At 38.5% G+C, this 26892-nt stretch overlaps 1 protein-coding gene across 2 annotated transcripts in view; it reads left to right on the forward strand.

The window, feature by feature from the left end:
• The first annotated feature begins 2539 nt into the window (after window positions 1–2539).
• Window positions 2540–26892, forward strand: part of shisal1a (shisa like 1a) — a 73000-nt gene continuing 48647 nt past the window's right edge. For both annotated transcript variants that reach the window (XM_066705326.1, XM_066705325.1), the window contains exons 1-2: window positions 2540–2775; window positions 22680–22860. In XM_066705326.1, the coding sequence (XP_066561423.1) occupies window positions 22794–22860 (67 nt within the window). In that variant the 5' untranslated portion in view covers window positions 2540–2775; window positions 22680–22793. The remainder of the gene's footprint in view (window positions 2776–22679; window positions 22861–26892) is intronic.

Raw genomic sequence — 26892 nt, forward strand, 5'->3', positions numbered from 1 at the left:
TTCATGTACCGCTCTCCAGCCCTTTGGCGAACAAACTGCCTTCTGCTACAACGAAATATTTCAAATTTGGACTCATCAGTCCAGAGCACCTGCTGCCATTTTTCTGCACCCCAGTTCCTGTGTTTTCGATAGTCGAGTCCCTTGGCCTTGTTGCCAAGTCGGAGGTTTGGCTTTTTGTCCGCAAGTCTTCCATGAAGGCCACTTCTGACTGGACTTCTCTGAACAGTAGATGGGTGTACCAGGGTCCCACTGTTTTCTGCCAATTCTGATCTTCCGATTGTGAAGAGAAGTAATCTTTCATCTGCTGCAGTAAGTGTCCAGTCTTGCCATGGTGTATGACTTTTGACAGTAAACTGTCTTCAGCAACCTCACCTTGTTTGGCTGTTCCTCACCCAGTTTTATTCCTCCTACACAGCTGTTTCTGTTTCAGTTAATGATTGTGTTTCAACATACATATTGAATTGATGATCATTAGCACCTGTTTGGTATAATTGTTTAATCATGCACCTGACTATATGCCTACAAAATCCTTGACTTTGTGCAAGTGTACCTAGAAGAATTGATGCTGTTTTGAAGGCAAAGGGTGGTCTCACCAAATATGGATTTGATTTAGATTTTTCTTCTGTTCACTCACTTTGCATTTAGTTAATTGATAAATATAATCTATTAATGTCTATTTCTGAAAGCATTCTTACTTTACAACATTTTTTCACACCTGCCTAAAACATTTGCACAGTACTGTATATTACAGTGACCGGATACTAAAGTCACCCTATTAGTTCGATCAATTGTGACCGCACTGTATCATGTTAGTAAAATGGTGTTCCTGTCACATCCAATGGGTAGAGACTAGGAAGAAGAAACATTAACCCAGTTGCTCTTCTACTACCAAGATGTTATTATTTGTATTTATTTGTCTTTGCGATGCTACAGCTCACATGGAGAAGGAGAGTAATTATCTTTTTGTTATCCTTTTCCCTGCTTTGTCAATGTGCAAAAATACTAAAAGGATGTGCCCGTGTTTGGTTGTGAGTGTGAGATTGAGTGTGACTGCGTGTGTGTGTGTGTGTGTGTGTGTGTGTGTGTGTGTGTGTGGGCACCTGTGGCTGTGTCTAATGAACAGAAAGCTCCCTGCCTTCATATATAATAATCTTTAATATATATTTGCACAGACCTGCAGATTATATATAAATGTGTGTTTGTGTTAAAGAGGGATTTGGCATACTACAATTCCTAAGGCATATCTGAAGTACATTTCATTTATTTGATTGACACAAGTGCCCTTTGGAATCTCCTTGAGCGAATCTCAGTTTTAATATCAATAGCTCAAGTGGCATATTTGCATTAATGCATAGCTTCAATAATATACTACCTGTCAAATCAAACCTGGAAGAATGCAATGTTTCCAGGCTCTTTTCCTCAGAATGGATACATTTAACAAATATAGCTCTTTCAATCAATGTTGCGTGAGCGGACTTCTCATCAGTCAGCACTGGCACATGTTTTTTGTTTGCGGATCATTTTCCAATTAAACATTCAAAAGTCTTTAACCTCTATGTAAGTTAAAAGTGAATTAGGTGTTTGTTGTGCAATAAGCTAATACCATAGTTCAATTTTCCTAGATGCAAAAATAATAATACTTTGGATTAATTGAAACATAAATTTCTACATAAAATGTAATTGTGCTTGACTAGAAAATGACAAGAATAATTGCATATTGTAAATATATAATGATTCTGATCTAAGCTTTTCTTATTAAAAGTCTTAACTCCTTATAATACAGGCTCCTAGTAACATAGATATATCACAATGGTCATAGCGGAATGATTTATCCACCACATCAAAACTGAATCGTACCGTTAAATTACAGGTAGTTAAGACTTTGTCTTATATCCATAGTGAAGACCAAATGTAGTCTGGTAGTGTCTTAAACCAGTTGCCTTTATTCATAGGTGTAATTTACATGGGGGGGACATTTTTGAACTCTGGCAATTCATCCCCCCTACTTCTCAATAGATTGGGATACAGTTTCACTGGATGTCCCACTTGCTTTTGAAATTAAAGGTCCGCCCCTGCCTGTATCTCTCAATTTCTCATGATGAAAAATCCATAGACTTGTATTATTGGTCTTGGGTCAGTGAGTGACCCCTGGACAAATAATGAGGCTGTCATGAAGTTGGAAACGGGAGCCATGACACACAGATAAATTAAGTCACCTGTCGTGTCCATTCCCCAGAAGAGGGGAGGTAGTTTTGAAGAAGGTGGATATGGTTCCCTTAAAGTGACAGCCTGATTGATCAGATTCTTGCTTGCTGTCAGTATCTGCAGAACTAGAGAATGTCTCTCATTAGTGTTGTAGCTATGTAGCTATAGCTGCCAGAAAAGCAAGAGAGAGAGAGCACGCAATTTACCCACTCACTCTGCCTCACACACACACACACACACATTACAGTATTCAGAGCAACAGAGACTTCCCTTCTCTCTCTCTCTCTCTCACTCACTCACTCTGGCTTTATCTCTCCCTCTCTCCCCACTTCCCTCTCACTGTGCTGTAACTGCTTGGATACTGAGCATATAGACTCGGGAGTGTGGTTTCTCCTCCTTCGCGCAAACTGCTTTTTTTTTTTAATCCTGTCCTCTTGGCTGAATCCTTTGCTCTTCGGATGGGTAGGGCAGGATGGCGATCTTTGTGTTTGGCTGTAACTGGAGAAGAGTGAACACTGAGCAACAGGAGAGCAACTGACCAAAGGAGGTTCCCCCTCAGCTTCCCCAGAGGTGAGTGAAAGTGCTCCAAGCTGTTTTCAATCAGTTTCCTTGGAAGGTACTTCACCTTTCTTTTCTTTGCTTTGGGTTTCCTGACACTCGATGAAAGACTTTGTTTGAAAAACAGGAAAGTAAGACAAAATATATAAGTAAAGTTTCCTTTTGTCTTCAATCATCACTGTTGGTGCAGGTAGTGCAGTAACTGCCTTTCTGTTGAAGAATCATGCAATATTTAGACCATGACAACTACAGATCCCTGTACCCTTAAGACAGGCATCACACATTTTTTTTTGTCTTGTTGTTGTGCCACCCAAATCAGTTTTTGAAACCTCAAATCAGCAATGGAAGCTAAGATCCTAATGTTTAATTTTATTAAGAACAGGTGTTGATAGTTGTTTATTGAAAACTGAGTCTATTTGAGTAGACTGAATTGTCACTCTGTGTTTATAACTTGATTCCCAGGAATATATAGTACACAAATACATAAATAAATATATTGAAGTACACTTCAGAGGAATTTTAATTAAGATCGTATTAGCAGGACTGAATACATTGTGTAGTGTTTTACATATTGGAGTGTTGGTGATAAAAGTGTCCATAAATTCAAAGCTAAAGAGATTTTTTTGTATTCTTTGTTTGGCTTTGTTTTAATAAGCAATTGTTATATTCCAGTTTCCACATGTGTGGCAGCATACGTGTACATTTCAGTGTTTCATCAAGCAGAAATTAATTCATTACAGTTAAGACATCTAATTGTGATACGTTTTCTCAGTAATCACTGTAAAGTACCAGCTATAGTAGCATGAAAATAATCTATGAGCAATTATATTTTGAAGTGCATAGACCTAGATGAAAATAACACATGCTTATATGCAATATCTAAAAGCTTTTTTAACTTTTGTATTAAAGGCTTTGTGTTGTCAGCTTATATCTCTATCATATCTAGGTTATTCCGAGCTGAATAGAATAGAAAGTATTATTAAATGTAATTTTCAAACTTAACTTTAAGTTCCTCTGAGCCGTTGTTTGGATTTGGAAGCATTGCATCATTTTAAAAACCCTTACAGGCTCTTTCACTGCAATTACCTATGATGCATTTGTTTTGCAGTTCTCCACTTGTTCAGTACATACCGTGTGTTCTTAACATCGCAATTGCTTGCTAAACAGGCTGGTGATGAAGGGTATGGGGAAGCACTGTCAACAGCTCATGTGTTTAAAATCGCATAGTACTCATGCAAATCTCATGCAAAGGAAGATGAGAAATACTAATGCCTGTCGGTTATTTGCAGCATGAAAGATGTGCCTGTATTTGGAAAACGTCTGCATTTTTTTCTCACAGGAGTTCCAACAACAGCCGGTTGCAACTGTGATTGACGTGTTCAGCAGTCTGTTGTTTTGCAAGACTCTTCTACATTATAAACAATAGCTGTGGTTACCTGCAGCACCTTGAAGGAACCCTCTCTGTGCAGCAATATATGGAGCTAGCCCTTCTAACCTGGGGGGGTGATTATACATTCATTTTCAATTGAGCATCAATTCAGTTTCTTTCATGTTTCGTTGACACTCGGGCTTAAGAGACATATGAGTGACTCTTTTTCTCTCTTTGTTCATGTATTTTGTCTAGCTAGGTATACTAGACAGGTTAAGTTTGTGATGTGATTATAGCATAGGGCAATCCAGTGTTTGCGGGATACCTTTTGAGTGAACGCTGTGGGTAGAAATTCCATCGGCGTGACAGCTGTGCTTTTCGCTTGCAGTTTCAGAATGGGATCACAGAGACTTGAAATCCTAAGGGTAGCCAGTCACTCATCCGGCAAAGTAGAAAAAATACACACACACACAAACACACACACGGAAGGAATAAAAGCTGCATAGTGTCTGATCCTGCCTGCGACCCACATTCCCGAGCATAGTCCCTTGGGGTTTGGAGAGGAGAGGGGGCATGTAAGAACTGTCTTCCTAAGCCACGTTGAAATGTTCTGCACAATGCCTGCTGTAAATCTTAGGAAGAGATTGTGTGAGTTGAGCCCTGGAAACACTAATTGATCTTAAACTTTTTGAGTGTTGCTGTGGGGCATAACATAGCTGTTGCAAAATGAGACAATGGGGTGATAAGAAACAGAGCCCTACTAAATCATTCAGGGAAGAAGAAGAGTTTTACTCCCTCAATTGCAAAGATTTGATGTGATTTATTTTCAAGACCTTCATTGCAGGGAATTGAGAATGTTCTGTTCAGCGAGACGTGTTCAGAGCTGCTGTCACAAGACCCCAAATATAGCCGGGGAACTAATTTTAGGTCCCAGACATTATTAGTCTTAGGTGAGAAATAAGTTTTCATATTTAACAAGGAGCGGGGAAAAAAAAAAAAGAGTGAGATTTGTACCAGTACAGATTTTTTTTTTTCTCAGTTCAGGTCAACACTTTGTTTTTTTTGCAGTTTTTTTTGTACTTTTTTTTTCTGGTGGCAAATGAAAGTAAAGCAGAAAAAAACTGAAGATTGATCTGTGTGAAAACAGATCTAGTGTTTGTGTTTGCTCTGGGAGCATAATGAGATATGGGTGTTCTCAAAAGCTTGCTCTTAGTGGAGACAGAGAAATAATGTTTCCCTGTTTGGATCTCATTCTGACAATGATGAATGATTCATAGTATCTGAAAAGAGGCTGCTTTTGAAGAGTTTGACCATGCCTTGGACATAAAACGACAGAAGCAGGCCTCTCTCTCTAGTTCTCTCACAGTGATTCATGAAGGAGGAGGTAGCCATTCCCGTAATGAGAGTGAGGGAAACCCAGTTGATCGAAATGGAATGGAAAGAACAAATTGCATTGTAGCCTTGTACATCAGGGCACAGTTTGTGTACTCTTTAGCTGGCAATAGCAAACTGATAGGGAATGTGAAAGGAATCAAATGTATTAAAATCCAGCCATAGTGGCCGCAGCAGAGGGCAGACAGGGTTGGTGGGTGAATTTTGTTGGGTGAATTATGTTATTGAAATTCAGGAAGATACTGTCTTTGCCTTGTGGTCATTTTGTAATAATGTATTTTGCTGGATGTGTTGAGCATGTCACAATTAAAATATCGGTCCCCAGTTAACCTTGCTAAAAATATTATCCTGTATTCCACAGTAGGGCATTTTTAGATGTCCTAAATGCTTGTCAAGGTGGGAAGCAGACTATGTATACCTTTTATTGTAACATGAACAAGAGCCACAAAGTTACCTTTTTTTCTGCAGACATTTAATGTAAATCGGTGTGAGTTTGTGTGAGGACACAGATCCACTGAATTAAAGGAATGGTCCCACTAGTTCTAAAATCACAGTTTTATGTGTTAGATACATACCACTCTTCCAGAAAAAGTCCAACATATAAGCAACTTGTGGAAATGTAAAACCGTGATTTTTGATATACTGGGACCCTTCCTTTAAAGTAAATATAAATTATGCAAACATTTGTATTTTATAGGACATACATAAATTAATCTAGCAGTTTGTTACTAAGAATTAATTTGTGATTAAACAAATGCTCTCTGTTCACACACTATTTTATTGTTTTGTACAATTATTACCTTATATCTGGGATAGACAGGGCTTCTGTGGTTTAATATCATTTAATAGCTTGCTTTTATTTTCAGAAAGATATCTGCAATGGTAGACCTTTGCAGATTGCTTTATTTAAAAAAGGGGTCCAGATAAGCTATATCATATGTTATTGAAATTCAGGAAGATACTGTCTTTGCCTTGTGGTAATTTTGTCATCTCATTTTCTGAATTAATTTATATTTTATTCATGGCATGTAAGAATATTGATAGCCTGGGTGGAGAAAAATAAAATCCTACTGGGAGATATTGATGACAATTTGAAATGATTAGTTCAAAGAAAGAACACGTTTTAATGCTTTAATTTGAGACAGGGAGGAAGACTTGTTCGTATGTCGTCTTTGCAGTCACCAATTCCAGGCATGCAATTTATACAGTGCGCAGTAAATAAGTCTTAATGTTCAGATTTATCCAGCCTGGGTAAAGGCCGTGGGCAAAGATTATAGTCAGTAATGTTCACTATTCAACTGAGGTTATATTCCTTGCAACGACATTGCACTAATTAAGAAATATACTTCTTTACCAATAGGGTTCAAGCTAAAGTGTCCTGGCACACCACAACCCTTCACTAACTGGTCAGAATATGCGATCGATTTTTTATTTTATTTTTAATATTATAAAATAAGGCTGATCATAAGTAATTCCTACAATGACACCAAATCTAAAGCAGTTGCCTGTTGCAAGTGTTACCACATGTTGCAGATCAGTGGCTCCTCTGCAGGTGATGAAACAAGAGAGTAATAAACCTCGTGCAGTAGCTGATTGATCAGTTATATCAGAGGGAGAAACGTCATGCAACGCTAACATTTTTGTGGAGGGCCCTTGATGTGTTCAAGTTTATTGGATTTTAAGAACAGTGCTCCTGCCAACTCAAAGTGGCTTCAGTGCAATTTTGAAAATCCTCCTCAGCTCCGAAAAATGACAATGTGTCTTTCATGCTAACCTGAAATCTTTGGGTACAGAAGCCACGGTCTCTGTATTAGAACTGGCACCTTACTCAAGCCCATTAGTTCCCTACCATCACCTCAACTCTTTGCTTCATAACTGCTGTTAAGAAATGGTTTTGCCCTTTCACTCTCAATCATATGGAGTGGCCGTGATGGATAACAGAGAGCATTGGGAGGGATTTAGGTTCATGTGGGAAAAATAATAGGTGAAGAAAATAGAGGCTGGATGTGCAAATCCCCTAGAGAGTTGGTATTAAGAGACTTTTTTTTGGGGGTGGGGGGGTTGCTGAAAATGTAGATCTGTTCCCAACACAAACATACAGTGGCTCCATTATTTATTTGTTTATTTATTATTTGTGGTTGCTGTTTTTTGTGTATCAAGTAATGTGTCAAGTCATAGGCCTGGAAAACCATTGTTGTGTGTAATATCCAACAACCTTTGGGGTGTTACCATTATGCATCTTTTCTGATGTTCTGTACTCTGGTCTTGATTTTGTACCATAAAGAATTCCCAATGGAAACAGTTTGGGTTCTCTCTGCACTCCTTTGGTTAAGCCGGGCAGATGTCAGATGAAAACTTCCTACAATAGATACCAGCCTCTAATCCCCATTCTCAAAAGCTCTCGCTTGCTATTTCAACACTCTCCCTAGCTCTATATATAGTGGTAAAAAAAAGTAGCACAATACAGCTGTGAAAATTGAAATGATCCCACTGACATTATTTCAAATCCATTGTCCTTTTGAAAGAATCTTCAAAAATAAAACTGCCTAAAAGTAGTGTTTTATAAATAACAGTGCTTATATCAATGTTCAATTTCAATATCACTTGAACTTGCACAAGTTGTATTGAATACTGTTGCTAAGACAGTAACCTCCCAAGTCAGACATTGGCAGGTTGATTGAAAGTGCCTATACCAGCCAGCGCCTGCAGCAATATAAATAGTTTCTGCCTTTTTGGGTGGCCAGAAAGAACTTCCACCTTTAAAAAAAAAAAATCCACCTAGCTTACATAATTATCTCTTCCTGACTTAAGATCATGGTCCCCATACAACTGTATCTTTTTTGTTGACTAATTGGTACCAGTTACTGGAATACTAACCACCTAAGAAAACAGACATTTGTGTGATGCAGAAACAGGATGCGTGATTCTGAAGGAAGATTATTCAGGTAAACTCGGCTTGTCTCAGCGGGAGCTCACACACCATTTAACTAATAGAAACCGGGACTAAAAAAGGCAGACATGCACACAGCTGCCCACTAATGAACTAACTGAATATCCTGATAGGTACAAGATCCGTTTTCAAATTAGTTTGTGATGGCAATGCTTTAGAAATCTCGAATTTCATATTTGTGTTGTACATTTCACATTGGTGTGACAAAGCATGTGTTTTAAAAAACAGTATAATATGAACATTTACAGTCACATTTTTCAGATCAACTTAAATTGAAAAAGAAAAGAAAAAGCTCATACAAAAAAACGGAATTTTAAAAACAGTAAGGGCACAATTCAATTAAAAATGTCCGCGCAAAGACATTAGCGGTATTTCTGTGGAGTTCGCACTGCTAAACTTCGTGGTATTAAATCTAAAATGATTTGCGCTGCCAAATGACCTTCTTGCAGATCTTTTTTCACACAATGGGAGGGAATAAATAAAGACTTTGACCCACCTACTAATAGTAAACTACGGAAGTGTACTCGGTTACAGCTTCATTTTCAGTAAGATGCTACTTTCTTCTAATTATAAATGTATCCACTATGATATACAGTTTTGTAGTTTGCTGTTAGCCAGTGGGTCAAAGTGTGGATGATGACTTAAAGATTTGTTTTTCACATACAAGCAAACACATCAGCATTTATTCACCTGCTAATAGATAACTATACAGCTGTCATCAATGGCAGGTGTGGTTTTGATTGAATTTTTTCATCTATTCATATTTGTAACTGCTACAGAGTACACGTTTGTAGTTTTATATCAGCGGGTAGATTAATGCTTTTGATTTACAGCATGGAATGCTAGATTTCTGGGTTTATATACCTTCATGAGCCATTGTTGTCTCTCGCAGGGACCTTGCGGCTTCCACCCTCCATTTTCTCTTGAATAACAAACACTATGTTTGGCTCGTCGTGCCTCTTGTGCTACCCGCCCATTTCGGAAACCACACTAGCAAAACGTGTCTCCTCCCTGTTTGCAGGTCCTGATATTTTAGATTCAGCGAGAAACTGCACTGCCAGATTCCCTCCTGCGACTCTCCTGCAACTTTTTTGTGTTCGCAGCCCATGAACATTTTTTATTTAATCAAGTGTTTTTGCTTTCTTTCATTTGTTATCATTCTATTTTCAACTGCAAACAGTCATAGACAATAACAGACAATAAAACCTTAAAGTTTACACCTGATAGCTTGGATATAGAGGTGAAAAATTAATTAAAGTGCAGATGTTATTATGTGAACTCCATGTTATTTCTATTAAATTGTTCGTCTTAAGTCGTTTTTATAGTAAGACGTAGAAGGATCCTGTATTATTGTTATTATTATTATAATAAGTATAAGTATTATTAACAGATAACAAATAATAATAATACAGCATCCTTCTATGTCTTACTGTAAAAAATGACTGTGTAACTCCACCCTTAATTATTATAGTGTTTTTTTTTATTGTATTTGCTAGTGTCAGATGTATTTGTTGTTTTTATTGTTGTCTTCAGATGATCTGGCTTTTGGAGGTGTACTAAAAGGACGGGATTCATGGTGCAGACCTGATTGCAGATCTATGTCTATCAGTCATGAAATATATGGGCCTTCAAATACCATCAAGCCATAAGTCATTCAACCTGTGGGGAAGCTCTAGGGGGTGGTAGTACATAGACTAAGGCTATAACACATGCCCTGGCTTTGAACTTGCTTTTAAGGGGCTGTTGTACACTCCATTTAAATTACCAGGAATTGTTCCATTGCACACCAGGAAGTTCAGTGGTTATTGTCTGACATACAGATTTTACTGTCAAGGTCTATGTATGGCTCTGAACTCATTGAGTGAGCTAGGTTGTGTTAAAATATATAATGAAACAAACAAACCAAACCAAAAAGTAGAAAAAGCAATGAAGCACCAGTAAAGACATTTGTCATGTGGCAACTCATGAGGCACGCATTGATCTTACAGTAAGAATTATTGAGCAATGTGGTACTTTTCCAGTTCAAGTCACATAAGCTCACAGCTCAGCATTGGTCCTCTGAGGGCTGAAGCTCCATTAGGGCAGCCCTGGGAAGGGGGGGGCGGAGTTTTTTTGGCATCCTATCTATAGAGATTATTGGCTCCTGGCCAATGGCGCCTCGTTGTTTGGATCCAGAGCATATTAAAGTGAGATGGCTGGCAGGAAATTTACATTAGCATTCAAGTTGAAAAATATTATTGAGTTATGCATATCTTCACAACCTTTGTGTGTTGTGCTCAAGCAGACCTGTGGGAATGTAGGTTTGTGCTTCACGCCCTCACAATCTGCTGACTCACTGACCGGTGTCAACCGGGTGTTTCATTGACCCCTCTGAAATCTCTGGGAGATATATGCCATTCAGATATAGCCTTTACTTGAGGTCCATGTCAGTCTGGAAGTTAGTCAATTTGAGGTCCTTTTCAAAAGAGTCCATCGCTAGAGCATAACTTTTTATAGAGATTTTGTTAGGTTTTGTTCTTCTTGTCAAATGTTAACTTGTAAATGTAATAATTTAATCTTTTTAATTTATTTGGTGTTTTACTAGTGTATATGTATATAAATATAATTTGAAGTAGAGTAGGCTATCAACATTTATCTGAATGCAACTTAATTAAAATCAAATTATGCAAAACCTCACTTTAATGGCAGAAAATGGTAATTTATTAAACATAATATAATATGTACTGTATTAATATTAGTGGTAGTAGTAGTGTTTGTATTGTTTGTATCAGGTCCTGGTGTGGCCTAAAATAAGTTAGAAAATTAAAACTTTAGCTAGATCTTATCTTTCCTTAAAAACTGGTCATGTGAAGTTGAGCTCTGCTCTGTTAGGGCATCCTTGGTTTGTTGGTCAGGCTCTTAACAGCAATCTGTGACCAGTTAACCCTTGTCATGGTGGGCCACTTTCAGTCCTGCAGGTAAGTCTCTTCATATCCCCATCTGATCACAACATGGAAGCAATGCTTAATTAGTTCAATTTAGCTTAACTGGTTCAAATTAGCACACAGGTTCAGCTCCTGGGGCCCAAGTTGAATCCTGCCATTGCGTGTCTGCATGTGTGGAGTTTGCATGTTCTCCCCTTATCCCCATGGGTTTTCTCTGGTTGCTCCAGTGTACAGTTTACATCCCAAAGACATGCAGCTTAAGTTGACTGACTACTATAAATTGTCCTACTGTGGGTTGGGCACTAGCTCATCATGACCCTGTCATGGATTAAGTGGTTGTTTATTATAAATGGATGCTTTAATTGTAAGCTGACGTGAAATTAAAACCAGAAGACACTGCCACTGTTCAAGATGAAGGGTTCCCAACACTGAACTAAGATCTCGATCATGTTAGACCTCTGCATTAAGGATTTACAGCAGGTTTGTCAAACTCCATTCCTGAGGAGTGCTCTTCCAGTTGTTTGTCCCAGCCTAATTTGCAGCTACTAATTGGTCTTTCTTCATGATGAAGTGGATGATAATTGAGTCAGGCTTCTCCAGGCTCCAAAAACATGTATCTTTAGTCAATTTCATATTTGAATCTGTAATAAACAAGTTAATATAAAAAATGTCAAACTTAAACAGACACTGTAGCCCCCCCAAGTCCCCCAGAACTGAGTTTGATACCCCTTGGAATAGAGGAACAGATCTGCCTCACAATGAGCAGAGAACCTTACCATTCTTGTCTTTTACTGGAATGCTTTGTCATCCTCAGAAAAGTACTTCCGTTTGCCACAGTGAAATCTAAAGCCTTTTCAAACATAAGAAGAGTCATTAACTCGAACACTAAATTCTCTGGCTTATATGTACTTCAAAACCACACTGTGCTACATTGCCTGCATGTGATTTGGAACATAAATTTGATACTTCAGTGCCGTTTGTAGTTCTTCCAGCAGCTTCAGTTATTTGTATTTGTATTTTTTGATGTTTTGATTCAGGATCTATCATAAATTGGAAAACGAGGCTACAAAAATTTGAAGGCATGAGAAAAAGCTATAGAATTCTTCAATCTTTAACTATGATTGAATTGCAATAACAGTTTGTTAAGAGCAGCAGAAAAGTAATCCAAGGTAAATTCAATCAATGAGTGTTTCTATACACCATCTGGAAAAAACCAACAACAATTTGATAATTACACACAATTTGATAATTTTCCTCCTTTAAGGAAAGCTTCAGGGGAACTCTTTTTCTTTTCTTTTATTTGGTTTGTTTTTTTAGGTATCCATTAAAGTAATTAGTTAAAAGTGTTTCACTTTCACTTTCAGATTCATTCTTTAATAGATGTGAGACTGTTAACTCCAAATATAGAACTCGCACACTTAGTAAAACTCCAATAACTATCAGAACATCAGTTCCTAATTTCCTTCATACAGTGCAGTTATACTGGCCTTCAAATACCTTCATTGCAACAGCTCTCTACACAGGGCTGCATCTCTACTTGATATTGTTTTTTGTAACTAACTTGAGGAAACTCCTCTCAACCCCAGTTGCTGAATTTGTATGAACTCCAGAAGCTTGTATTATCGATAGTAATGGAATACAATGAAAATCAGTAGCAAAAACAACTAAAGAACAATCTAGAACATTCTATTACCAAGACAATAATATCCAGAACTTCAAAACAATGTTATTAATCTAAATACTAATATGTCTAGAACTTTATGTCTAAAACACATAGACACTAGATTATTAATGCTAAAATGAAATGCTTCTGGCAGAAAAAATATATCTCCAGTAAACTTTTCTACTATTTCTATTGTAATACAAGTACAAAATAGCCTTGGTGAGAGAAAATAAAAACTTGAGTGCTGATAAGTTGTACCTTGTTTTAAAAAGGAATCTAATATTCACTGTACTGCCAGGGGAATTTCAATGTTGAAGGTGTTTGAAAGTATCACACACTGTAGGTGTCTGTGAATGAGGTTAGTAAAGTATGTCAATGAGGAAGAACTGTGCACACAATATGTTTATTCTCTTTACACTTTCTTCGGTCTTTGTCATGTTCAATTAAAAAAACAGCCCAGATTCTCCCACTAATGTAGATAATTACATATTTAGGTTGAGATGAAAGATTTGAAACTAGTTCCTGATAGTAAAAATAGGATAACAGGCCAATGAAACATGGTATTCCATCTTTGTTTTTCTTTTTTTTTCAATGAAAATATCCCTCAAGAATGTAGTCCTTAGCAAAACGTGTGCTCTGTCTTATTTCAAGTTCCTCTGTTCCAAGTATGTATTTGAAGGAGCATGGTAGTTCATCACCTTGGAAACAATTATGTTATATAAATGATATATTTAAACCTCCCTGTGGTTTGTGCTAGGTGGCCTATTTCCCTTTTGCTATATAAGGAGAATCCTCAGGGGAGGCTCAGTCAAATGTTCGGTTCTGATGTGATGCTGTGAGGTGTTACAGAGTTCAGTTGTGTGAGATCTGTTTATTGATGGCAGACATTTTTCAGAGCTTTTCTTTTTGTTGTTTTTACTGTCAAAATGAAAATCGTACTATTTGATTAACCTCTGACGTCTGATTTCCCAATAGAACTTTTGAATTCGTTTCAGATGTTAGAGATTTGTAGCTTATTCATAATTAACAACACAAGTAATCTGCAACATTTTAGGCACTGAAAACAAATTTTAAAAGGTCTGATAAAGAAAATGGGTAGTTCACAATGTTAACTACATTCCCATCATATATGTGTCTTCTGCTTATAGGGCTATGCAATGAGGGTCTCGGTGGGTCGCAATCTGAATAAGCAGAACTGGGGAATGTTGTTAAGTTGCCCTGTTGTGCAGAAGATGGACACAGGCATTAAAGGGTTAAGTCATGTGAAGCTGGAACAGCTATGACAAACAGAAGATGCTGGGTAGGAAGCCAAGCTTTTAGAGAATCAGAATAAATGATAAACTTCTCAATGATCTCTAAAGGTATTATTCATTGTGCATGCTACCCTTATGAAATGTCATTTCTATTTCAACTCCAATAGTAATTAAGGCACAAATTAAAACAGAAAATGCATAAATAGACACACAGACAATATGTTCCGTGCGCAGTCGAATAAGAAAAATCAATTCATTTTATGCCAACATAAAACACATTTTGATATGTCTGTGCATCTCTGGCTACTTCAAAGTCTTAATTAAAGTGCTGTGCAAATTGTGAAGCAGCCACAGCTTGTCAGTGTGTGTGAACGACATGCTTCCCCAATGGCTTGCCTTTTATCTCCATCCTTCGGCCTCTGAATGGTAGATGAACGACAAGTTTGAAAAGAGGGAACATGTCTCCCTTCCCAGTCCTCAGCAATAGTACGCCTACGTCTAATATGACCTTTGTAATTGCATTTCCTGTTTGTGTCAAGTTAACAAAGCAGGACAAAGAACTCCCATGTAGACACACAAGGAAATTTACCCCCAGAATTTTCCTTTCTTATATTTATATTCATATATATATATTCCTGGCAGCTGTTGGTATTCCTACTGTTACTACTTCTCCATCTCCGTTTTATTTCTGGGGGTTTTGTTTTTTAAATGTACAGTTTTAATTTTCTCCTTAATGTCACACAGATACGGTAATTGCTGAGCCAATTTAAGACAAAAAGGAAAAAAGAAAAGAAAAAACAACAGCTGCGATTACATTTACTTTTTATTCTCGCTCTCTTTTGTCGTGGCTGGTTTCCACGGTAACATGGCCAGCCTCTTTCTGCCTCCATGGCAGTCCAGCTGCACAAGTTGCATAGTTTTTCTGTTTTTTATGTTGAGTGCAACTTTTGCCACCTCTGACCCAGTTAGTCATTTAAATGTAAAAGCCCCAGACTGCATTCAGTGCTCATTCAAAATGCAGTAATATGCGGAGGGTCCCTGGAAAGGGCTCTGTGGGGATTATGCATTTAACACGACTAATGTGAGATCATTGACTTTTCATCGACAGACTTCACCTCTACTTGCAGATTCTTGCACTGATGCCCAGTTCTATACAGCACTGATCTCAAGTAATGTAGGGTGGGCTCTATGATTGGTGTCAGGAAGTTGAAGGGTTAATAGGCTGTAGTTCTTTTAATATGCTAGTTTAAAAGAAGGCCTGGTCCTATGATATTCTGGATGGCACCTTGTAAGGGATGTAATAGATAATCTATACCATCCATGTATTGATGTTGTAGCACTTACAAATCATTGGCCGGTATAACACAGGTAGTGATGTCTATCTTGTCTTTGGCTGCTTCTCTTAGGCACTGACAGCAATGCCCAGTGCTTTAAGTTATTGCCCAACATACAGGCAGTGTGTGCCTAATACCTTGAGGCTATGAAGTTGCAGGTGAATAGTGAAATGCATCAAGTCTGGCTGTAGTCCAGACCAAGTCAAGTTTCTGCTATCCACTGTGAAGTGGAAATTCTTTCTAGGAAGATAAAATGAGAGCAAATCCCACAGCCACTCCAGCTGAACAGGTGGAGACCAGCTGAGCCAAGCCCCCTTTCTCCTGGGGACTGCAGTTTGGCACGGGAAACCCCCCTCTGCCTTCAATTCATCCAGAACTTCAAACACTGAGCCGTAAAATCTGTGGAAAACTAAATAAAAATAGTTAAGGGCAAAAATGTCTCCTACTGTCATCTTCAGGGTTCACACGGAGTTATGAAAACAGCATGCAAGGTTAGGAAACAAACATCAGTTGGTGTAAGCTGGTTGCCAAGTAGCTTCTTCTGCTTTTCTTTTCTGTTGCTTTCAAAACTGGAAAACATTTAAGAAGCGAAACCCTTCCCTGATGAGCAATGCTAAGACCTTTTCCATGTGAGTCCAACTGTTTCCAATTTAGACGGCAGTAGCACGAAAGAAGCTTGGCAGCACCTCCACACCACTACAAATATGTATAGCAATGCAGGCTCCTTTCAGGCACAGAGACTCCAGCCTCATCCATTCCCACTTTTGTAAGCCCCGTCTCGATTTCTCATTGGGAAGGAGAGCATCATCTGCAAAGCGCCCCCCACTGTGACCAGCTCCCAGGGAGTAAAGGTCAACATTCTGTCTGGATCCTTTTAAACACCTCATGCACCTGCCTCTGAGACAAACCATTGCCCTACCAGCTGCTCGTTACATGCTCAGATAAAGCATGGCTGATTTTCTCCATCACATTCACATGAACTGCAATATTCCACGTCCTGTTATGATTTTGACCTGCTTATAAAATATCGATGTTATGTATTTTTGTTTGTTTGTTTTTCATAAAACAAAATGCATTGATTTATTAATTTCTACTTTTTTCGATTCACTCTGAAAATAAATTCCCCACGTGTTTTCTCAAGGAAAACAAAAGCCCAGGCCTGAATATAATTTATTATCCCTCTGCTCCCACTCAGCCAAGCAAGCTCTTTCTGCCTTTCCTTGTTCTGTTATTTCAAACTGTTTTATCCGCCTTTTTTCATTCCCCAAAACACAGACATGGGGCCTAGAGCAAATCAAGACCTTAACATCCCTGTGAACCACTTTTGTACCCAAATGTGTTTTTATTTGTAAGTAGGAGAAAGTTACTTCTGATACTTGCTTCAGCTACGATAGAGAACAGGTGCGTAATTTGTGATAGGGCACAGTTTTGCGAAGACTTGCCATATCTGACAGATTGTTGTTTATTCTCTTTCCATTTCTCTCATGCAGCTCAAAGTGTTGTAGAATATACAAATATACCAAAAGAAAGAACAAAAGGAAAGCAAAATAGAAAAAGAAAAAAATGATGAATGATAACACACGTAATCATGAATAGATATCTCAAACTTTTCTTTTTAGTTCCCATTAAGCAGCATCCAATTTTCAGTTTATTTATTAAATATAGCTTATTTCCCCAAAGATTACACACACAGAGCAATTCTGACAAACACATTTCTGAGATTACATATCTCCGTAGCTGGCAATAAAAGACAATGATTTATTTTTGAGTCTGTTGTCTCTGAGTCATACTATTTGCAGATTCAGAGGCCGAATGATTAAACCTTGTAATTCTTCTGACTTTCCTATGCAGTCGGAGATGCGGTAATAAACAACAACAGCAGTGGAGCCGATTAGGATTACTCTTTCAGTGGCTCTGTGCATCCGATTATTTCGTCTCACCTTTTATTTGGGTGTATGTGTGTGGTGGAGACAGGGGAAGGGGTTGGCTGTCTCTGTACATGTTTGTGTGTATTCTCTCGCACACAGAACAGTCAAGCTATGTGATTGCTGTTAGAGCAGTTCTTTAATGCAGATATGAAGGCAGCCTCTGTCTAAAATACTGCAGCACTGGCACTGTTTTTTCCTCTCTCAACGCCTGGGCCCTCATGAGTGGAATAGAAACAGCTGAGCATTGGGGACTTCTGATCATAACAGTGAGGGTTCAGGCTTTTCGCACACACTGTGATGGGAGGACAATCATTATCTTTCCCTGGAAACTCCAGCTATCTGTAGCGTATCTGCCTCTCGCACCTGCTGTCTGTGTGAAGTGCGGGCTCTGACAGGCAAGCCGGTGATCGGCAGCGATGCACTCATCTTGGTGGAGTGCTAATTAAACTCAAAACGGTGGCGTGCATGTACATTGTCAGTTCTATTATTTGCATTTCCTTATTCTTTCTATTATTATTATTATTGTTATTATTATTGACAGTTTTCATATTTTTTTGTGGGAAGGTAGCATGCACACACAGGGATGGTAGGAATGGTGATTAAAACACCACAAAGCAAACAGAATTGTCTGAGCCTCAAAAGCTTTATTGTGCCCAAAGAGGCTCTTTTTCAAACTCTGTACCTTTTGTTTGATAGCTTCCAGAGTGCTTTGATAGCTCAGAGTTTTGACTGAAGTGTCTTTTTTCCCTCTTTTCTCCATTTGTACAGTATTGTTATTCTGTAATATTGAGAGAGACTTCAGTGGCCACAGCCTTCAAGGTGCAACGGTTTTGAGAAAGTAGAGCTGTGGCTCACGAAACCAGAAGTGACCCCACAGTGCCAAGGAATTAATTTCAACATTAGCTGTCACACTCTGAAAACAATAATTTGTTACTCAAACTTGAGCTAATATTGTGTGGGCTGTTATCATTTTGTTTATATATAATTTTTGTGTCACACTTTTTTTTTTAACCAACATGTCTACAGTTTAAAAATGTTACAATATATAATATGTTTGGACACAAATAGATTGATTGGTTTTCTTATTTTGGTTGTTGTTTTATTATTGTCACTGCTGCCTTAGTAAAAAGCATTTTCCCATTTTCGTTCCGCAGAGAGAGTGCATATTGAAACTAAAAACGTCTGATGAATGTCTCTTGCTCCGTGGGTGAGCGCTAATGCAATATGTTGCCATTATACAGTCTCTGCCTAATAAGCAGAATGATGGCCTCGGTGATGAGGTATGATGGACAGTCAGCTTTAGGAAGATACACCATTAATAAATCCATACTAGAAAAATATATATATAATTATGTTGAACAAGTTTTCATTAAAAAAAGAAACTGTTTCAGTGTTAGTTCATATCAGCTCAGATTACTTTTCTTGTATATAATATGACTCCAGTTATTCCTGAGTGAGGAAAATAGATTTGTTGCCTTAGAGCTCCTACCTGGCTCCTCTAACCGTTATTTCTGGAGGCTATAAAACAGGACAGCTTCTGATATTTGCACTTCACTACAATGAATGGCACCCTCTGAGAAAACCAGATTATCTTTAATTTAGTCAACCTTCAAACTAAATTGTATAGACTAATATTTTATATATTTTGGTTTATTGCTATTTGTCCTGTGTTACGTATTACAGAATTTGTTTCTTTCCACTGTGTGCTTGCGGCCCAGTCCAGGATCTTCAAGGTTTATGTTCCTCTGACAGCATGGCTCCCAGGATCCTACAGCCTGGGGGGAATGTACTTTCCCAATCTGCACATAAACAAAGTTGCCCTCTCGTACATACTTTCTCTTTAAACAAACCATCCAGTCAGAAAGCCGGTCTTCATATGGCTTGGGCCTTCTCAGTGTCCTTTCCTGTGTTGTTGTTACTGTTGTCTTGTGAATCTGAAGGATGTTATCACCATAAAAACCTGAGATATTATTGTCTATTGAAAATATTTTGTATTCGGATATATAAGGTTTTAAACATTACTCATGAAATTATTTTTTTCTCCAAATGAATCGGCCTTTGATTAAAGTATAATAAAAAGTAATACTTTCCACAGCGGTGGTCTGTTATGGCTCTTTAGATATTCTTGCAATGTATATGTAAATATTTACTACTAAATCTTTACTAGTAAAACGTGGGTAAACGACAGACACATAAGCATGTAGGAAATGTGGATCATCATTTTCGAACAGGTGTGTTCAGAACAGTCTATTGAAACTGCACAAACCCCACCAATGCACTAAACACTCAGCGCTTCTAGATGACTTTGATGTGGTACTGTAACTGGGAGGTAATGAAAGGCAAGCAGAGTGTGTCACAGGCCCAGCCATGTCCTCACATGTCCCCACTTAATCTTGACTAAAGTGAAATCCAAATCTGGGAATAAACAAGGAGGTGGATTTGATATGCTGATAAAATGCCAATGCTTTTAATCACGGTAAACTCAAATAACTGGGAAATAAAGTCTGGCCATTATGGTAAAAGTCTAGTGCTTCAGATACCGAGGTGCTATGGCTTATCTCTACAGAAGAAAGATGAAAAGATGAAAAGGAAAACAGTCAGTGCATTCCTTTTGGGGAATTGCGGCTGTCATCTGTGTCTTAAAATGTAGAGTCCAATTTTTTTTAAGCGGCTGGTGAAGTGTATTCTGAGTGAAAAACATTTTCATCTTCCAAACTTAAAAGTAAAGATTGGTGCTTTTTATATTACATTATATTACAAAAATCTCTTGTCAAAAAAATAATAATTGAATGCACTTACAGTTTGTGCTATTTCAGGCAACTGGCAGTTTTTTAAAGCAGGCACAGTTGAAAGACCAGGCCCACGCAATAGCCAGACGTACCAGAGAACTTGGGTTTAGTCTACTTGTAACTTTTCCCAAGTGTGTAGAAGCAGAAGTGGGCTGTAGTTTTGTGACGTGGGTTGGAGGATCCCTGGGGTCTGAGCTGACCGCCACGTTCTCTTGTGACCTGAGCTGGCACAGAGCCCGGCTTTTCCAGAAAGGAGAGAAACTACTGATCTGACCGCAAATTTAATTTGGTTAATGCACTGAAACAGGAGAACCTATTCTGAAGACATGCTTCCTGCCAGCTCATTCATATGTAACTCTTACAGTACACAGAGCCATGCTGCTCTGGCTTGTGTTTCAGGGGTGGGACCCTGGGGGAGCAAACTCCAAAACATTTTGAAAATGCAAGACGCAAATCCGTTATTTGAAGGAGGCACAAAATGTATTGTTTGAAACCCAAATGTTTGGTGGAAAACAAACATCTGTATTGTGTAAATCTCCACAGTCTGTTTTTAGTGTTCCCTAACTGACTTCTGCAGTATTCTTCAAAAATAGAATTTAAACCCTCATGAGTCAAAGCATGGTGAAGGTTGGGGTGGAAAGTGGAGCCTTTTGTTCAACCAAAAAAGCAAAACAAAGCCAGACAGACAATATGCGGAGCTAAACCAATTTTCCCCCATCAAACATCCGAAGTAATAATACCTCGGCATAATATTGATCTTTAAAAATACTAATTACACCTCTTCAGGCGTAAAATTAAGTAAGAATAAAATTAAACTGTGGGTAGAGGCTTTTTTGATTCCACTTAAAAAGCATTTCTTGTGAAATTTGTCTCATTAAGCTCACTGCACTGACAGAAACTGTTCTGCACGGTGACTGTTTAATGGTAACCTTACTCAGACACCCTGCATTAAACACAAGGAATCTCCCTGCAGCATTACCAGCAGTCATCTACTCAACAACTCCATTACTGTGTTTGCTGTGCAGAGGAACGGTGTGGCAATGACCTCGGAATTTCTGAACCAGAGGAGTTGCAGCCGGCAAGCTCTCCCCTGATAAATATTTCATACACTGGGTGTGCAGCCAAGTGCATCGGCACCCTGTGGAAAAACCCTGACTGACTTTCTGAGACATCTAATTTAATTTTAATACACCAATGCAATCTATCTATTTCTCATAGTAGATGGGAGTCCTGCATGAGGAAAAGGGGGATTTGGGAATGATGACTGCAATCACATGTGTCGGCCGTCCCATTGTTCTTAGCCATTGTCCTTTTTTTTTACCAAGATATTTGAGAAAATAAATTAAAAAATTGATAGATAAATGTTCACATAATCAGTTTCATCGAGAAATCTGACTTGCAAATACAGTGGTTGCACAGAAGAAGTGCCATGACTCTTAATCATGAATTCCCAGAGGTTTTCTTTCCCTCAAATGACCCTGTTAAAAGTTTTTGGGTCCTATCCAGAGTGTAGACAGAAAAGACCTTCCCCCATTATGGAGTTTCCTGCTGTGTTTATGTTCTTATTAGTTTGGACTGTACAGAAACTTGTGAAGAACCATATTCTCATGCTGATGTCCCTTTTTCTAACAGATGAGTTGCAGGACCAGAAAATCTCTTGAACCCCAAGGTTAAGCTGTCATTCAGACCTGTCTCGTGCACCCAACGCAGGGGCACAATTAAGCACTGGGTGTATACAATCACCTTCTGTTAGAGCTGATATATATTGCTTTCAATTAGGGTCTATTTTCAAGATTTTTGTGCCCCAGCGCAACATTTTCGATCCTGTTATCTTCACACAGCGAAAAGATAAATAAATAACCGTAAACGCTACACGTCAAAGAGTGAGGAATTAACTATATCCTCCTTGAGCCCAAACGATTTATACTTATCTCTGACACTTTACCACTGACGGCAACTGAAAAAGAAAATCAAAGGATGTGGAAATTGTCCAACAATATTAATGTTCCAGTCACCGAGCCAGGTCCTTACTAAAGCTGATTTGTGTCCATAATGATCACAGTTTAAGTGTAGTCTGATCAAGATATAATTTCAACAAGCATCAAATCTGTTTTGATGACAACCAAGGGAGATCAGGATTGTTGAGTGGAATGACTCCTTTCCCTTCCTTTCCCTGTAACACTCCAATCAAGAGAGACCCCCCCTTGTGCATTTTCTAAGTATCTGAAAAGCAAAGTGCTGGTAAATGTTTGCAGGAATCGCTTTGCTCTGCCGTGGAATCTAATGCCCTGGTTGGTGCTTTTTTGTTTTGCAGGTGGAGCAGTGAACAGCTGGTATCATGAGGAACACAAGCAGGAACAGAGGTGTGTCTGAGTTCAGTTAAGCAGCCCCGCTTCCCCCTGCCACAGATACACATGAGGACAAGAAGATGACTATCACCAGTCGGCAGTCCTTCAATGTCCTGGCAGTCATTTTCCTTCTGCTGTCAACAGCAGGTGAGCAGTATGATTAATAAAAGTCAGGAAGACTGAATATGAATGTGGGGTTTCTGATGGCAGATGAGTTTGTTCCCTCTCTTCTTTCTTGTGATTCTCCTTCTAAGAGCAAGGTGTATCCTGGAGCATTTCTAAAAACATGGCTTGCACTACTTCAGTTACAGGGGGAGGGGGGTCTTCTGGTTCTCATTCTGTCTGAGCTGTTAGATATTTGATGAAATCCATTTTTGACTTCAAGAAATATGCACATAAAATGATAATTATTTCCAGGTTTGCAGCCAGTGAGTTATTGCCATGTGGATAAGTGGCTCTCCAGGACCCCAGTCAAAAGTCACTGCTTTTAAACTCTGCCCATTATGAATATCACAGTAAGTCCACATTACACTTGCCAACATCACACAATTAGCCAGTCCTCTTCCAATGCCAGGCTTTTCTGAACTTGCCACCTTTTTCTGAAATCACTGCTAATATCCTCTTTGCACATTCGCATCTGGATGTTGGTAAATTAACTATATGGATGAAATGAACTCTGTAAGCAATTTACAAAAATCTGTATCTTAAATAATTGCCCGTTTTCTGTCCTCGCAACAAGAAAGTGTGAATGTGAAACTAAAAAGCCATGACTTTAAGAAGATTAAAAGCTTATGCATGACAAGATGCTGTCAGAGCAGTTTGCTGTGTCCAAGGTGAGCTTGAATCCTAAGAGAGCCTCTTATCTTGCAAGGTACTATCTCAGTCATCACACTTCAATGCAAACTTGACATATTTACTGCCTATAAGGTCAATAACCAAGGCAATGATAACACACATCCTGATGAGGCGAATTAGAAAAAAAGACAGTGACTTATTTTGATACAATAATAATCCAATCATATTTTAGCTGTCGTATTGTATGAAAGAGGGATTTTACAAGTCCTGCATACAATGCCACAATACGTGTGAATTGATCATAAAAATATAATAATAATCATAACATTGCCATGTTCAACTAAGTTATTATAATAAAAAGAATGCATTCATTAATATTGGTTGATAAATGAGCTACACACTAGGTAAACAGACAAGCCAACAGAACTATATATAAATGATAGAAAGCTTACTTAGTTCATTTTTCTGTGAGGACAAAAGTGTACGGAATTTATCTCAGCCGGCACAAGGCAGGCCAATTTACAGAGTGTATTACAGTGAGATGCTTTTCCATTAGATTAAGGGACCTCAGAGTAAATAGGTTGTGTCAGTGATAAGGCCTTATGAAATCACTTGGCTGCACTTTAAAGCCAAATATATCCACAATTGGTTCTTTGATTGTTCATCTTGACTTTTAAGGTCACATACATTCCCTTTGTCATCCAGCATTATGAGGTGCAAATTCCAAATGTAAATAAATCACCCTCCCTGGTAAATTGTGTGTAATAATCAGACACAGCACATATTAGATCTGAGGATATAGTACTCTTGTTACTCTTGAGAACAATATACTTTCTAGTTAGGTGCCATAGTTTCTCTCTGGATATCAGTTAAACATACACCACACAGAGAAAGAGCAAGAGTCGCTTTCATCTGTGTGTATGAAAGGTAAAACTCCTAGACAATGTTATTTGTCTGATTGGAGTCTGGTTATTGGCTAGAATTCCTAAGCAAGGATCTTCCTCATTGGCTGATCACCCAATCAATCAAATAGTTTCTAGTGCACATTCGACATGGGCCAAGGCAGTTCAGATTGGTCTAATCTCTGTAATCAGGTTAAAAACATTGAACCAACCAGTCAATGATTATTTATATGGAGTACGTTTTTATGTTGATTATCATACGACTGTAATGACTGGTGGGTTCCTGTAAGATATAGTTTTTAGGAATGTTTTAATGTATTGATATAATTCATTATAGTTTTTTTTTCATTCATGCTTTCATTTATTTCATACATTCATTCAGGCTTCAACCATGGGAAAAAAAAAAAAAAGTTAAGCTTAATACCAGGACATTGTCATCAAGAATGACCAGGAAAGATGAACAAAGTACACCTTATGCAAAAAGTACAATAAAGTAATCAATATGGAATCTGTTTGAATTTATTAATACACATCCCAGTTGACTAAAATAGTTTTAACCTAGAAATTATTCTAAAAAATAAGCAGATGCAAATTAGCTTTAAAATAAGCAACCCAATAGCAACCCAATCCAAATGGAACAGGGCAAATCTAGAGCAATCTAGAATCCTCTTCATTGCACTCCAACCTTTTTGCACCAGTCTTCTACATGCATCTAAAGCTTGGAAACTGTCAGACAAACGTGTAGAACAGAAGGCTATGAGAAAAGCACTTTTATTTTTTATTGTTGAAAACCATGCCTGGAGGAAAGAGATCACACTAGAGTATAGAAAAGGTGTTCAAAGAAATCCATATATAAAAGTAGAGCTACTCTTGTATTCATTACTCAATCTATTTAGTGGCAGGAGTCATTCTGAAGTCCTTTCTTTAGTGTTTTCCAAAGAAACATCTTGACACTTGCCTAGACAGGGAAGGGAAGAACATGTGAATCTGTAGTATTTCCCATTATTAAGCATGATGATTTAATTTGTGAATGTGAAGACCATTTTAAAGCAGTCATCATTAGGGAACTGATGATGCATGTTTAATTGTGTTTCAAAGGATGTTTTAATACCAGATAATTATTTAGAGTAATCTAACTGCAGTACATTGTATTAGTAGTACTAGTAGCATTATGAGTAGTATTGTAGTTGTATTTTTATCACTCTTCTTGTTAATTACTGTAGCTATGCAGTAGAGAAATCAATGTTATAATTCTTGTTTCTGTCGTTCTATAATTTACCAATGTACACGATCAGCCATAACATTATGACCACTGACAGGTGAAGTGAATAACACTGATAATCTTGTTATCATGGCACCTGTCAGTGGGTGGGATATATTAGGCAGCAAAGTGAACATTTTGTCCTCAAAGTTGATGTGTTAGAAGCAGGAAAAATGGGCAAGCGTAAGGATCTGAGCGACTTTGACAAGGGCCACATTGTGATGGCTAGACGACTGGGTCAGAGCATCTCCAAAACTGCAGCTCTTGTGGGGTGTTCCCGGTCTGCAGTGGTCAGTACCTATCAAAAGTGGTCCAAGGAAGGAAAAGCGATGATCCGGCGACAGGGTCATGGGCGGCCAAGGCTCACTGATGCACGTGGGGAGCGAAGGCTGGCCCGTGTGGTCCGATCCAACAGACGAGCTACTTTAGCTCAAATTGCTGAAAAAGTTAATGCTGGTTCTGATAGAAAGGTGTCAGAACACACAGTGCATCGCAGTTTGTTGCGTATGGGGCTGCGTAGCCGCAGACCAGTCAGGGTGCCCATGCTGACCCCTGTCCACTGCCGAAAGCGCCTACAATGGGCACGTGAGCGTCAGAACTGGACCACGGAGCAATGGGGGAAGGTGGCCTGGTCTGATGAATCACGAGTTCAAGGTGTTGACTTGGCCTCCAAATTCCCCAGATCTCAATCCAATCGAGCATCTGTGGGATGTGCTGGACAAACAAGTCCGATCCATAGAGGCCCCACCTCGCAACTTACAGGACTTAAAGGATCTGCTGCTAACGTCTTGGTGCCAGATACCACAGCACACCTTCAGAGGTCTAGTGGAGTCCATGCCTCGACGGGTCAGGGCTGTTTTGGCGGCAAAAGGGGGACCTAAACAATATTAGGCAGGTGGTCATAATGTTATGGCTGATTGGTGTACAGCGTACTGCAGATGTATTATAATCTGGCCAATTGGATTAACATAATACATATGTATACAATGTTGTAGTGATGTACGTTATTTTCTATTCTGTGCATTATCTGGCGGCATGATGTTATATAATTGTAATTAACCGAAATTCCAATTGCGCATCATGGATGTGTGAGCACGACTCTTTGAAAATGAAACCCTTCCTTTTCTACATCGTCCACTTATCTAGCCCGCATTCCCTGACAACAGTAATATATATGCAAATTAAAAAGCACATGGTTTCAAGGTACTGCTTCTTATAGAT

This window comes from Amia ocellicauda, chromosome 5 (genome assembly GCF_036373705.1).
Source record: "Amia ocellicauda isolate fAmiCal2 chromosome 5, fAmiCal2.hap1, whole genome shotgun sequence".
Lineage (NCBI taxonomy): Eukaryota > Metazoa > Chordata > Actinopteri > Amiiformes > Amiidae > Amia > Amia ocellicauda.